Genomic DNA, 15,915 nt, shown 5'->3' with positions numbered 1-15,915 from the left:
CTTGAGTATAGTGTTTCTTTTGAGATAGCATAACGATTTCGCAAATGGCCCAACCTGACCCAAATGGGACAAGTTTTACCCACCCCATTAGGGGAGCGGGCCAAGTTTTTCTCTATGCCTCATAAGTTATGGTTGGTCGGGCATGGGTGTTACCCAAATGGATGAGTTGGTTGGTTGTAATTAGTAATAAAATTTATTTCAATAATGAATTCATAATAATGTGATATTGCACCTATCATAAAATAAGAATACAAAATTTAAAAGGAATTCTTTTAAATTATTATTATTATTTTTTGAAAATACTAAAGATTTTTGACATACACATGGGGAGAGGGAAGAAGGTTTTTAAAGAAACTTATTGTGATGTATATCTAAAAGGACATTCTTTTAAATTATTCTAAATATTAATAGATAATGATGTAAACATTTTTTCTTATGGCTTACATCACATACTTTAATTTATAAGTTCAATGAAATCTAATGATAATCTAACAAGAACAATGAATGAATATGGTATGATTAGAGCAATCCTAAATCAAATAATTCTAATTAAAACATTATTAAAAACCCATGGGGCTGTGGTTAGAAATTGGTATAAATGAAGAATATACTAACATATTTTTTAAAAATTTATTATAACCATTTATATAAATAGATTTTATTTTTTCAAGTAGATTAAGAATATATATACATCATAAACATTTTAACAAGGCAATTTAATATGATTAGTTTTAAAATCATATTTTATTTTGAGAATAATTACCTTATAATTTTTTGATATTTATTCTTTTTAAATGTAGAGTAATTCGATTCCATTCATAATGGATATATAAGTGAAGCTAGTAATCTACAACACTGCACATACGAGGAATGTAAACAGTTAACAGACAATAAAACAAAAGAGAAGCTAAACTTTGATACTTAACGTAAGTTGATGAATTTTACCTGAAAACTTTGGTAGAGAATAATTTTTGTTCCTCTGATTCAGTGGGCTCTCCTCTGTAGAGGAAACAGAGCAATGGAAGTGTTTTCGAGTTCTTCTCGAGAGGAAGTAGGCAAAAAATCTCTGAAATGGGCTGCTATACAGAGACTGCCGACAGGGCATCGTCTTAGAAGAGGTATATTAACTGCAGAAAATGGAGAAGTAAAAGAAGTTGATATTCGAAGTCTTGATGAGCAACAATTAAAGAACTTGTTGGGCAAGCTTTTGAACCAGGACGAAGATAATGAGAAGTTCTTGATGAAGCTCAAGGACCGCTTTGTTCAGTACGTATACAAGCTCGTGAGGAATTAATGTTTATTACAAATTTACACACATCTATGATTATGAATGACAAGATTGGCTTTAAAACTGATCTGGGTCCTTCTTTGTATCTAGAGTTGGGATTGAATTTCCAAAAATTGAAGTCCGGATGGAAAGACTAAATGTAGATACCGAAGCTTATATTGGAAGCAGAGCTTTACCTACACTATACCACTTCACTATAAATTTCTTTGAGGTATTCTTCTCCAACCCAGGACTCAGAACCAGTACTCTTTTGGAGAACTCATCTTGTACTTTTTCTCTTTTCTCTCTAGGGGTTGTTGAATTCTTGTCATATAATTAAAGGCAAAAAGAAACCATTTTCAATTCTTCATGATGTCAGTGGAATAATCAATCCTGGCAGGTAAAAAATTGTATATATTCTCTTTAAAACATTCATTATAGGCTGTGTCATATGATTGATATCTAATTGATGATCAATTTTACAGGACGACACTTCTTTTAGGCCCCCCAGGCTCAGGGAAGACCACATTGCTATTGGCTATGGCTGGAAGACTTAGTTCTGATGTCAAAGTAATGAACTTTAATACAGTTCATTTGTTGACTATGCTTTCCTACATTTTGTTGCGTTATAATCTAATTTGAGTCTTAAAAAAAACTTTCAGCTTTCAGGGAGAGTTACATATAATGGCCATGGAATGGATGATTTTATCCCACAAAGGACATCAGCTTATATAAGTCAACATGATGAACATATAGGAGAAATGACAGTGAGAGAAACATTGGCCTTCTCGGCTAGATGTCAAGGGGTTGGGCCTCGTTATGGTCAGTCAAAACTTCCAACAATTATATATATATATATATATATATATTGCTTTTTAGTCTGTAGCAAGTTTGAATCCATTGATATTTATGGGATGAATTTGCAGAAATGTTGGCAGAGTTGTCCAGAAGAGAAAAGGAGGCAAACATTAAGCCAGATTCTGATATTGATATTTTTTTGAAGGTCAGAAAAGTAGATTCACAGAGACCTAGTTTTACATTGATGGAAAAAAAAAATTGTATTGAAAGAACTGCATGTGAATTTTCTTTTTCTCTTTCAAATGTGCCACTAGCCCACTATTAGTATTCACTGTATAACACACGCACTGATTTTATTATTATTTTTAATGTTAAACAATATAATAACCCCCACAAATCTGCTAACACTTGTTATTATTCCTTGTTTTTTCAATACTACAGTCTCTTTCACTGGAAGGGCAGAAAGCAAATGTTCTGACTGATTATGTAATCAAAGTATAAACTCCGACCCAAGTTATAGAAAATGTTTTCATTATTGCACTGAAAAAGATCTTGTCAATCTATGTTCTTTCTCAGTTGTGCTCTTTTAACTTTGCAGATTTTGGGATTGGAAATCTGTGCTGACATTATGGTAGGGGATGAAATGCGCAGAGGTATCTCTGGTGGACAAAGAAAGCGAGTGACAGTAGGTAAGAGCACATTGGAATACTATGCACATGCAGATACATATTTCTTCATACAAAGATAGAAACAACTAAAAGCTTGTTCACTAAATTGATTTCTGAAACTTCAAAGAGTTCTTAGCAGTAATATATGATTGTGCACCAAATTCAAATTTGTGACTTAAGTGCATCAGTGAGTTTTGGTTAAGTCCAATAAAATATGATATAGGGGAGATGTTGGTTGGACCAGCAAGGGCGCTTTTCATGGATGAGATATCAACTGGCTTAGACAGCTCGACAACTTTTCAGATTGTGAATTCAATCAGACAGGCAATTCACATTCTTGAAGGGACAGCCGTGATCTCTCTCCTCCAGCCAGCACCAGAAACGTATGAACTATTTGAGGACATAATTCTCCTATCAGAAGGGCAAGTGGTGTATCAAGGTCCCCGTGAAAATGCACTGGAGTTTTTTGAATCTATGGGCTTCAAATGTCCAGAGAGAAAAGGAGAAGCAGACTTCTTACAAGAAGTACTACTAGCTCTCAACTCATCTGCTTTCTCATCATGTATGTTTCTGTAATTTATATTTCACTGCACTAAATTTCAATCTTCTGCTATTTTATAGGTGACATCAAGGAATGATCAAGAACAGTATTGGGCTAATAAAGACATACCTTATGCTTACGTTACTGTCAAGGAATTTGCTGATGCATTTAAGTCATTTCACATTGGTCAGAAACTAGGTGACGAGCTTGCCATTCCATTTGACGAGGCTAAGAATCACCCTGCTGCTTTGACAACTACGAAGTACGGTGTTGGGAAGAAGGAACTGCTAAAAGCTTGCATATCAAGAGAGTTATTGCTGATGCAGAGAGGCTCAGCCTACTATATTTTCAAAATGGTTCAGGTAAGTAGCAGGATAAGAATATAATAGACATACTACGGTACAGATATGTGTGTTGCAAGGTTTAATAAGGTTTTTTTTTTTTTTTTTTCAGCTTTTTTTAATGGCTCTGTTGATGATTTCACTATATGTAAAAACTAAGAAGCATCGACATACTACAATGGGTGCTCAAATTGTTATGGGTGCCCTGTTCTTTACAATGGCCACAATAATGTTTAACGGATTCGCAGAGCTTGCCCTGACCATCATGAAACTTCCTGTCTTTTACAAGCATAGGGACCTTCTCTTTTTTCCACCATGGTCATATGCACTACCCATATGGATCCTCAAGATTCCAATCACAATTATAGAAGCAGCCATTTGGGTGTCGATGACTTATTATGTTGTAGGCTTTGAAGAAGACTTCACACGGTAGGTAATAAACTTTTTTTTTTTTTCAAGTTTGCTCTTTACATTTTGGATTCCAAAATATAATGAAGGACCCTATGGCAGGTTTCTCAAACAATTCCTTCTACTTTTTTGCGTCACCCAAATGGCTTCTGGACTTTTTCGATTTATCGCAGCACTAGGAAGGAATATGATTATCGCAAACACGTTTGGATCTTTTGGGTTGCTTCTACTTATTGTCCTGGGTGGATTTGTTCTGTCAAAAAGTAATTTTTAAATTACATGAACTTAATATAAGTCACTTTAGTTTCTCAAGCTTCCTCATTGCCATGTAATTTATATTTGTATTCATTTTGCCACAGATGAAATTAAAAAATGGTGGGAATGGGGTTACTGGCTCTCACCTGTGATGTATGGCCAGAATGCCATAGCAGTGAATGAATTCTTAGGGAAGAGTTGGAAGCGTGTAAGTATCACTTTCTCAAGTTTGGAAAATGAAAAAGGAATTGGGTTGACCTTTAAACAATATCAACTAATTAGTGAGGATATATATATTTGTTATAGGCTCTTCCTAATACCACAGAACCACTTGGACTTGTGGTCTTGAAGTCTCATGGACTATTCCGAGAAGAAAATTGGTTTTGGATTGGAGTAGGAGCTTCAATTGGATTTGTTTTTCTATTCAATTTTCTTTTCATATTGGCTCTAACTTATCTCAACCGTAAGTTCCCCTCATGTTCATCTTCGTATTAATGCATCTTTGGCTTGAAGTTTTGACAAAACAATTTTCTGTTATAGCTTTTGGAAAGCCTCAGGCAGTTATATCAGAAGAAACGCTAGTTGAAAAACATAGTGACGGAAAAGCAAACCCAGTTGAAAAACATTGGGACAGAAAAGAAAAGGACATTGAACTATCACACAATGAAAAGACCTCATCTGGTAGGTTAGAAAGAGGAGCTGACATTCAAAGAAGTGTATCATCAGAATCATCATTAGCAGCAAGAAGCGGAAGGAATTTATTTAATCAGAACAAGAAAAAAGGAATGGTTCTTCCATTCGAACCGCTTTCTATCACCTTTGATGACATTAGCTATGCAGTGGACATGCCTCAGGTAAGCAACTTCATCATTTTTCTACTACATCTAACAATCATGGCTTAATTTACTACATTTATTAGCTTTTAAATTCTTAAAACTCTAATGGTACCAGCTTAAATTCTATTCATCCTGGGTGTATTGCTATGCTTGCAGGAAATGAAATCTGAAGGTGTGACACAAAATCGACTAACACTTCTCAAGGGTTTGAGTGGTGCTTTCAGGCCAGGAGTCCTCACAGCTCTAATGGGTGTTAGTGGCGCTGGGAAGTCAACTCTAATGGATGTTTTGGCTGGGAGGAAAACTGGTGGGTACATCGAAGGAAGCATCATGATATCTGGATACCCAAAGAAGCAGGAAACTTTTGCTCGCATAGCAGGTTACTGTGAGCAAAATGACATCCACTCTCCTCACATTACAGTGTACGAGTCACTGTTTTACTCTGCATGGCTTCGTCTAGCTCCTGAAGTTGAAATCACAACCAAAAAGGTAATGTATTTAAAATTTTTAGAGTCCATTTACAACTTTGTACTACAAGCCTATTACTTGTATAGTACACGTTGTCTTTTTTTTTTTTTTTTTGCTGAATAAGACATATATTAACACAAAAAGGAGAGCAGAAACAAACAGAAGCAGGGGAAGGGGAGAGACTTAGCCACCGCCACCTTCCACCAAGCTAGATACAACAGAGAGAGGGGGGGATCCAAAACTATTACAAAAATAAGCCCATTGGGCAAGGGAATGAGCTACACAGTTAGAATCTCTAAATACAAAGGAGACATTCTAACATACAAAAGAGTTAAGGACCAGCCGGATATCCTCAATGATAGCATTGATGGACCAATGAGGAGTTGTAGATGGGTTTAGGATAGCCTTTATCACTGATTGGGCATCTCTTTCAATCACAACTCTAGCAAAACCTTCTTTGCGGGCCAAACTAGCTGCTACTATGTATAGTACACGTTGTCTACCTATATAAAAGTACAGTCCTTTTACAATCCATATGGTATATATTTTGTTAAATGGAGGGAGGTTCCATAAGCATGGATGTCAATACCGTACCGTACCGGCCGTACCGGCCGGAATATACCGTACCGGCCAGCAATCCGGTACACTCGACCCCCTTGTTTCGTACCGGAAAAAATACCGGCCGTACCGGCCTCGTACCGGTCGTACCGGCCAATTTCGGGCAATACCGGCCGGTACCGGGCGTACCGGCCGGTACAGAAAAAAGATTTTTTTTTTTTTAAGTTTTGTAATTTTTGAATTTTTGTTAGGACAAAATGGTAACTTATTTGTATTAACTTATTAGTATTATTTGTTTTCTTAGTATGCAATGGTAATTTTTAAGCTTTCTATTTTATTTTTTTATTTTTTTTCCCTTTTAATTGATACTAAAGTCTAAAACCATGAATAACTAGTTCTAAATTGAGGAAATGTTTTATGGTAAACTTTTATATTTATTATAATATATATATACACAAACACATACATACATACACACACACACACACACACACACACACACACACATATATATATATATTTATATTTATAAATATAAAAAATAGCGGTAAACCCGAAACGGTACACCGGTATTGACCGGTATCCGAAATATATCGTACCGGTGGCCAAACCGGTACGGCCTCCGGTACGGTATTGACATCCTTGTCCATAAGGCAAATTGGGTGTGGGTGCTTTTTCCCAATTTATGAGAGCATTATACTTTACACTTTTAGCTAAAATGAGAACTCTCTTACTCCCTCCGTCCCACTTTGTTTGTCCTCTATTCCATTTTGAGATGTCCCAAAATATTGTCCTGTTTCTAAAAATAAAAGTCATTAATTTACTAATGTTCCTATTATACCCCTATTAATTTACTAATTCAATTTTTTGATAAATTTATTTAAGGGTAATTTTGGAAACTTGTACATTTTTAAAAGGTAGACAAGACAATAAATGATGTTCCCTTAAAAAATTTGACTTTTCAAACAAAACAAACAAAGTGGGACGGAGGGAGTAATTCACAAGATATTGGGGCTTTACTCATCCAAGAATATCCAAGTAAACAGGGTGTTGAAGATGACTTAAACGACAACAGCAACAATAATGAGCAAAACGACAGTAGGAATAAAGGTTGTAAATATAAAACGACAAGGAAGAAAGGAAAAGAGAAACTTACCGTTTCACTTAAGGATTAGCTGTAGGAGTTAGTTACAGTTTTGCCACCTGTCATTAGTTGATTGGTTGAACCCTTAAGCAGTTAGTTAATTCTTTTGGGCAATATGTTTAGCCCCTGTTTTCCTGTATACATACAGAGCATGTAGCTAATTATTTATTTAACAACTTGTAACAGATTGATAAGCAAATATAGAATTACTTTTCTCTCAAAGCAAGTTCTTGCATTTCTGTTTTGTATTTTCTGATTTCACATGGTATCAGAGCAATTTTCTTTCATTTTCTCACCAACCAAACAAAATTTTTCTTTCCAAAATTGATCTCTTAGTCACTGATGGCTTCAGATTCCTCAAGCGCACCTTCTTCTTCATCTACATCAACTGGCAATGCTGCCCTGGCAGATGAATCTGCTAATAATCAGTACTTCTTACCAGCGAATGAAAATCTTGGTTTAATTCTCACTTCTCAGCCTCTTGCTGGTCCTGAGAACTACATGACTTGGGCAAGATCTGTGTTTCTAGCCTTAAGTTCCAGAAATAAGTTTGGATTTGTTAATGGTTCAATTTCAGAACCAAATCCAACTCCACCTCTGTTCAACTCTTGGAACAGGTGCAACACTACGATTCTTTCATGGCTGACCAACTCTCTTAGTCCTGACCTCAAGGCAAGTGTTATGTACATCAATTCTGCGAAGGATTAGTGGATTGATCTCAAGAACAGGCTGTCTCAAGATAATACGCCTAAATTGTTTGAGTTGGAGAAGGATATTTCGCATTTGGTTCAAGGATCACTCTCGGTGAGTTCCTATTTTACTAAATTCAAGACCTTGTGGTATGAGTTTGTGAATAATCAACCTTTTACTGTTTGCACCTGTGCTTGTGTTTGTGGTTCTAAGTCATCTCAGTTAGATGCACAACACAAAGAACATGTTTTTCATTTTTTAATGGGGTTAAATGATAGCTATGGCAACTTGATTGGACAAATCTTGCTTATTGAACCTTTTCCCACTCTTAGCAAAGTGTGCTCTTTAGTTCTGCAAGAAGAGAAAAGGAGGAATATAGGAAATACTGTTAATGTAGTTCAGCAAGTGGATGCTGTGGCGATGTATGTGAATAACAATAGGCCATTTCAAGGTGCTCAAGGTCAGAATAAAGGTGGTGGAAAAGGAAAGAAAGATAGACCAGTTTGTACCTATTGTGGTTTTACTAGACACATAGCTGATAAGTGCTATAAGCTCCACGGATATCCTCCTAGTTATAAGCCTAAAGGAGGCAATAGGTCAATGGTCAATCAAGTTTCAGGTCCTTTTGGGTTTGATGTCAATAACATTGGTTTTACTAATGTTCAATCCAATGTTTTGCCCACTCAAGGAGTCCAATCTGATGGTATGATTCAGAATTTGGTCAATACTTCTTTTGGTGCTCAGACTAGTTTCCAGAATGGTGTTGGAAATACACCCTTTGGCATTGCACATGCTGCATCTGGCAATCCTGTTAGTGGTGCTTTTCTGCAGCAAAATGCTTCCCCCTATCAGCCTCAATGTCCCATTTCTCCAGCTCAATGTGAACAATTGCTCTCTTTTCTCAAGGGGTATCCAAGTTCAGGTTCAGGTTTTGGCACTCAAACCAGTCATGTTGCTTCTGTCATGACACCTAATGCCATTTCAGCCTTACCACAAACATCATCATCATCATTCCCTTCTTCTTTCAACTCAGCTTCTATTTCCTCTAATTTCTCAAGTAATCCCTTTTGGATCCCTCCTAATTTTTCTCATTCTATTTTTTCTGCTCAAGTAGTTGATAGAATTGTGTTCAAATCTGATTCTTGGATTATAGACACTGGTGCCACTGATCATATGGTCCATTCAGTGTCTCAATTCACTACTATCACTTCCATTGTTAACACTTATGTCTATTTGCCAAATGGGGATCAAGCCTTAGTCACACATGTGGGCACTGTGCATATTTCATCTACTCTTGTTTTAAAAGATGTGTTGTGTGTTCCATCTTTTGGTTTTAATCTGATTTCAGTTAGCAAACTTACCAAAACCTTGTTTTGTTGTCTCATTTTCTTTGGTAATTGTTGCTTCATTCAGGACCTTGCTCAATGGAGCATGATTGGTTAGGGTAGAGAGAGCAATGGCTTGTATCTGTTGGATTCTTCACATCAACAAAGGTCTACTGCTCTCATTGCTACCAGTACCAATTCCTTTTCAAGCACAGAATTGTGGCACAATAGATTAGGACATCCTTCATTTTCAAAACTTCAATTGTTAAAGGGTGTTGTAAACATTGATGTTTCTAATAAAACTACATGTTGTGATGTTTGTCATTTTTCAAAACAAAAGAGGCTTCCCTTTCCTATAAGTACTCATATTTCTTCTGCTCCTTTTGATTTGATTCATTGTGATCTTTGGGGTCCTTTTGCCATTTGTACTATTGAAGGTTACAAGTATTTTTTAACCATTGTGGATGACTTTTCTAGGTGTACTTGGGTATATTTGCTCAAGCTTAAATTTGACACTCAGTTTGTTATTCCAAATTTTGCTAATATGGTTAAAACTCAATTCAACAGATCCATTAAGACCATTAGAAGTGATAATGGGACTGAATTTTATCTTAAAGATTTTTTTCACTCTAATGGCATTTTGCATCAACTAACTTGTGTTGATACTCCTCAACAAAATGCAATTGTTGAGAGGAAGCATCAACACATTCTTAATGTTGCTAGAGCATTAAAATTTCAATCGCATGTACCTTTATGTTTTTGGGGTGATTGCCTTGCTAAGTCCTTCTAGGTAATAAAACACCTTATGAAATGCTTTTTCATTCTCCACCCTCTTACACACATCTTAGATGTTTTGGTTGTTTGTGTTTTATCTCTACCTTCCTCTTCTCACAGACACAAATTTGCACCTAGGTCTAGAAAATGTGTGTTTTTGGGCTATCCTCATGACATAAAAGGCTACAAAGTGTTAGATCTTGCTACCAATTCTATCTACATTTCTAGAGACATTGTGTTTTATGAATCTAATTTTCCTTATGCCTCTACTTCATCTCCTTCCAATTCTTATTTGACTGATTTTGTGTTTCCTCATGTCAATTCTAGTTCTTCTTGTACTTCTGATTGTCTTTCTTCCACCACCCCTGCCCATTCTTTTCCAAATCCTATTCCCATTTTAGATTCTGATTTGGTTATTTCACATTCTGATTCTGTTGCATCTGAACCTACTCCCCATACTTCTCTTCCTAACTCCAATTCTTTAGAACCTACTACCCATGCTTCAATTCCTATTCCTGACCATGACACTACTCTTGATTTAGATATCACACCCATTACTCAGCCTGTTCAACCTCCTTTAAGAAGGTCTACTAGACCTCATGTGCCTCCATCTTACCTATCAGATTATTCTTGTAAATCTGTTGTTAGTGCCAAACCTAAATCTGGTCTGCCTTATGCTCTTTCTGATTTCATGAGCTATTCTCACTTGGGTTCAAGATTTAAATCTTTTGTCCTAGCAGTCAATGCTACTCCCTCAGAGCCTGTTTCCTTTCATCAGGCTGTCCAATTTTCTGAGTGGAGGGCTGCTATGGACAAAGAGATTGAGGCTTTGGAAGTGAACAATACTTGGTCTTTAGCCCCTTTACCTCTTGGCAAGACTGCCATAGGCTGCAAGTGGGTTTATAGAATCAAATACTTACCTGATGTGTCTATTGAAAGGTACAAAGCTCGGTTGGTTGCTAAGGGCTTCACTCAGAAACTTGGCCTAGACTACTCTGAAACATTTTCCCCAATTGCTAAGTCTGTTTTTGTTAGGATTGTGCTTTCCTTAGCTGCTATGAAAGGGTGGGTTTTACATCAAATGGATGTAAACAATGCCTTCTTACATGGTGATTTAGCGGAGGATGTTTATATGTCTCTTCCACCTGGTTTTCACAGCAAGGGGGAGGGTTTAGTATGCAAGTTGAACAAAAGTTTATATGGTCTCAAACAAGCTTCAAGACAATGGTTTGCAAAGTTTTCAACTACCATATTGCAGATGGGGTTTGTGCAGTCAAAATCAGATTACTCCATGTTCATACATTCACAGGAAGCTTCTTTTACTGTTCTTTTGGTGTATGTTGATGACATCTTGTTGACTGGAAATGATCCTACTTGTGTTACTGCCTTAAAGAAGTTTCTTGATGATCAATTTGGTTTGAAGGACCTTTGTTCATTAAGGTATTTCTTGCGCTTGGAAGTAGCTAGAACTGATGCAGGCATTAGTTTAACACAGAGAAAATATGCCTTAGAGATATTGCAAGACACAGGTTTCATAGGGTGTAAACCAGTCCAGTTTCCTATGGAACAGAACCTTAAATTGTCTAAGTATGAAAGAACATTGCTTGCTGAACCAGGGATATACAGAAGGCTTATAGGAAGACTACTGTACTTAACTTTGACAAGGCCGGACATAACATATGCTATACACAGGCTGAGTCAGTTTGTATCACAGCCTAGAGAGCCACATTTGTTGGCAGCACACAGAGTACTTCAGTTCATCAAGGCTTCACCAGGAAAAGGGATTTACTTCCCTAGCAACACAAAGTTGCATATTAAAGCCTTCTGTGATGTTGATTGGGCTGGATGCCCTGATACTCGTAGGTCTCTTACAGGATATGCAGTATATTTAGGGGATTCTTTAATATCCTGGAGGTCCAAGAAACAAGGAGTGGTGTCCAGATCTTCTGCCGAAGTAGAATACAGGACTGTGGCTAGTGTAGCCTGCGAAATCACTTGGGTAATGCAGCTACTCAAGGACTTGAAGATTAATCATCACAAACCTGCTATGTTATTTTGTGACAACCAGGCAGCTCTATACATAGCTGCTAACCCCGTTTTCCATGAGCAAACAAAACATATAGAAGTTGATTGTCATCTGGTTAGAGACAAAATCTTGGAGGGTAAGATCAAAACTTTTCATGTAACAACTAATTCCCAAGTTGCTGACATTTTCACTAAAGGTCTGGGCATGGCAGCATTTACAAGACTCTCAAGTAAACTAGGTTTAAAGGATATATTCCAGCCAAGGCCTCTGAAGGAAAATAGCTCAGTTCAAGTCACAGAGTTTGAGACACTGGACTTGAGGGGGAGTGTTGAAGATGACTTAAACGACAACAGCAACAATAATGAGCAAAATGACAGTAGGAATAAAGGTTGCAAATATAAAACGACAAGGAAGAAAGGAAAAGAGAAACTCACCGTTTCACTTAAGGATTAGCTGTAGGAGTTAGTTACAGTTTTGCCACCTGTCATTAGTTGATTGGTTGAACCCTTAAGCAGTTAGTTAATTCTTTTGGGCAGTATGTTTAGCCCCTGTTTTCCCGTATATATACAGAGCATGTAGCTAATTATTCATTTAACAACTTGTAACAGATTGATGAGCAAATATAGAGTTACTTTTCTCTCAAAGCAAGTTCTTGCATTTCTGTTTTGTATTTTCTGATTTCACACAGGGCCATAATGGAAAATATACTTGGAGAGTTCTAGTGAAATAGGAATGACCATCACTCATCATTTTCAACATTTCAATGCATACCTATTTAGCTTCTATCTTGTTGTGGCTAGTCCATCTTGGTAGTTCACACATGCTGAAACACCCATATAATATGAGGCCAAAGGAGACAAAATTTTCAAATTCTTTTCTAACAAGTTGAATGTGTTCACTGTAATGGTTTGCAGATGTTTGTTGAGGAGGTCATGGACCTTGTGGAGCTGAACTCAATAAGGGAATCAATTGTTGGATCGCCTAACGTTAATGGTCTCTCAACTGAGCAGCGCAAGAGGCTGACGATTGCAACTGAGCTTGTTGCGAACCCATCTATAATATTCATGGATGAGCCAACCTCAGGTCTTGATGCCAGGGCAGCAGCAATAGTGATGAGAACAGTGAGGAACACAGTAGACACTGGAAGAACTGTGGTGTGCACTATCCACCAGCCAAGTATTGATATATTTGATGCCTTTGATGAGGTATTGATCTCTCCACGGTTGAGGAACAAAATAGTGTCATGGTTTCTACATTTCATACAAGAATTAGACACTTATGTATACATTTGCAGCTATATCTTTTGAAAAGTGGAGGACAAGAAATATATGTCGGCCCAATAGGCCACCGTGCTTCACATTTGATCAGTTACTTTGAGGTGAGGCTAATTACCAGATGCTAAGAATTATTAACATATTATTTGAAATACATTTTCTCTATTTGAAGCCATACTAACATAGATGACTTTATGCTTTCTCCAGGGAATCCGGGGAGTTCAAAAAATTAGAGATGGAATTAACCCAGCCACATGGATGTTAGAAGTGACAAATGCAGCACAAGAAGCAGTTCTGGGTGTTAATTTTTCTGATGTATACAATAATTCAGAACTATACAGGTGATCTCATGTAAACTATACACCGAAAAATAAAACAAAACAAACTTAGAAAGAACTTCAACAAGATTCCCTGTGGTTTTTATCAAAGCTGATCATAATCTTCTTTCTCTTTCGTGGGCCTTAATCACATCGATTCAAAATCCATTAAATTTATGTTCTTTAAATACTTTCAGGATATTCATGTGACAAAGAAGATAAATTTCCCAAAGAATAATGTCAGAGGGTTTCTAGAATGGACTAAATGAAAAAAAGAATAAATGTTCATTAGTTTGTAATTTTCCTCATCGATAATTAAGACTGTGTGTGTATTAACACCGTAAGGTCAATAATTCAGGAGAAACAAAGTCATGGTCAAAGAACTCAGTAAACCTCAGCCAATGTCAAAAGATCTGCACTTTGCTACTCAATTCTCGCAATCATTTTGGACCCAGTGTAAGGCTTGCCTATGGAAACAGCACTGGTCTTATTGGCGAAATCCACAGTACAATGCAGTAAGGCTATTATTCTCGATTTTCATAGCTTTAATATTTGGATCAATGTTCTGGGACCTTGGCCCCAAAAGGTAATTAATTGAGGAAAGTCAAATAGGTTAAATTCTGTAGATTTAACATTTTCCTTTTTTTGTTATTAATATGATAAGATTCTTTGGAACTGCAGGATAAGGCAGCAAGACATTTTCAATTCAGTAGGTTCCATGTATGTTGCTTCTCTATTTATTGGGATTCAGAATGCTGCATTGGTGCAGCCAGTAGTGGCTGTTGAGAGAACAGTTTTCTACCGAGAAAGAGCAGCTGGAATGTATTCTGCTTTACCATATGCCATTGCACAGGTAGAGGATGCTTATATTTTAGCAAGAGCAAACCTATTACACGGTTTGTTAATCTTTTTTGCAATTGCAATAAATTATTGATTTTGGCATTAATTGTGGTGGAAGATTATTCAAAAGTTTTGAAGTATATTTGTATGTATGTATGTAAGTGCAAAGAGAGAAAAAAAGATAGAGATGGCAGTTGTTAAGCCTAAAGATGTACATTAACATACCCTATTGAGGTGTGATATAATTGCATCAGGATGCCTAAGTACATGATCTAATAGGTCCTTCGACAAGAATACAGGAAATAGAATAACAAAAATGATCTAACAATGAGTTTGAGGTAATAACAATTGGCTTTATGATTAGATGATCATAAATGTTAATATTTTACTAGAGAAAATTTGGAATATTTTCATGAAGTTTGGTTATTTAAGCAAGACATAAATCATAACAGCTCCTCCAACTAAAGATTCTACTGTTTCATCTGCAGATTACGATTGAGATCCCATACATTTTCATTCAGGCTGTCATATATGCACCGATAGTATATTTCATGATTGGATTTGAGACCACAGCTTCAAAGTTCTTTTTGAATTTCCTCTTCATGTACTTCACCTTCTTATATTTCACATTCTTTGGAATGTTGACAGTAGCCATCACTCCAAACTATAGCATAGCTGCTGTAGTTTCTATTTTCTTCTATGCATTGTGGAACCTCTTCTCAGGATTCCTAATTCCACGATCAGTAAGTATAAGTGGACCCTATCCATTCCACGCATCTACAAGGCAATGTCATATGGATATCTAAAGGCTTATTGTTTTTGCAGTTTATGCCTGTTTGGTGGATATGGTTCTATTGGGCATGTCCTTTCGCTTGGACATTGTATGGATTGATTTGTGCACAGTTTGGAGACAGCAAAGACAGGCTTGATACTGGCCTAACAGTAGAAGAACTTATGAAGAGTTATTTTGGTTTTAAAACTGACTTCCTAGGAGTGGTTTCAATTGTGATTATAGGAATCACATTGCTTTTTGGAGTCGGCTTTGCCTTAGCAATAAAGGTTTTAAACTTCCAGAGAAGATGATGAATGTGTTTACATCATTTTGTGGTCATAATTTATCAGAATTTCATGGATACTATATGCATGTACTTTTTTTAATTGAATAAAAATGTGCAAGTTTGATAGTTCTTTTCTTATAGTAAGTTCTTTTCTTTTTCTTTTTCTTTTTTTGGCTAAATATTCTTATATATGATAATAAGTAAATAATTTGAAAATAAGTATTATGAATCCTAAAATTTATTATTACTAGTCGCAGACCCACGCGATGCATAAGAATAAATAATTATTTTGTATTGTAATATAAGTTATAATTTTTTCTCAAAAGT

The 15,915-nt window shown here is 36.3% G+C and overlaps 1 protein-coding gene across 11 annotated transcripts; it reads left to right on the top strand.

The window, feature by feature from the left end:
• Positions 1–1,015: 1,015 nt before the first annotated feature.
• Positions 1,016–15,613, top strand: LOC115971801 (pleiotropic drug resistance protein 1-like). Of its 11 annotated transcripts, XM_031091848.1 has the most exons (25): positions 1,019–1,266; positions 1,379–1,499; positions 1,579–1,667; positions 1,753–1,837; positions 1,930–2,089; positions 2,194–2,270; positions 2,507–2,560; positions 2,664–2,754; positions 2,957–3,258; positions 3,355–3,636; positions 3,728–4,044; positions 4,126–4,286; positions 4,383–4,486; positions 4,585–4,741; positions 4,819–4,892; positions 4,975–4,994; positions 5,027–5,132; positions 5,271–5,603; positions 13,014–13,304; positions 13,394–13,477; positions 13,581–13,714; positions 14,049–14,276; positions 14,372–14,543; positions 15,019–15,273; positions 15,356–15,613. In XM_031091848.1, the coding sequence occupies exons 1-25, from the start codon at positions 1,019–1,021 to the stop codon at positions 15,611–15,613; spliced, it is 4,203 nt and encodes a 1,400-aa protein (XP_030947708.1). The 11 variants fall into 11 exon arrangements, with proteins under 11 accessions (XP_030947713.1, XP_030947712.1, XP_030947708.1 ...); XM_031091853.1 differs by having other exon boundaries at positions 1,016–1,266; positions 4,819–4,872; positions 4,969–5,132; XM_031091849.1 differs by having other exon boundaries at positions 4,819–4,855; positions 4,994–5,132.
• The last annotated feature ends 302 nt before the right edge of the window (positions 15,614–15,915 follow it).

The sequence above is a fragment of the Quercus lobata genome, chromosome 12 (assembly GCF_001633185.2).
Source record: "Quercus lobata isolate SW786 chromosome 12, ValleyOak3.0 Primary Assembly, whole genome shotgun sequence".
Classification (NCBI taxonomy): Eukaryota; Viridiplantae; Streptophyta; class Magnoliopsida; order Fagales; family Fagaceae; genus Quercus; species Quercus lobata.
This window is presented reverse-complemented; position numbering and strand designations above follow the sequence as displayed.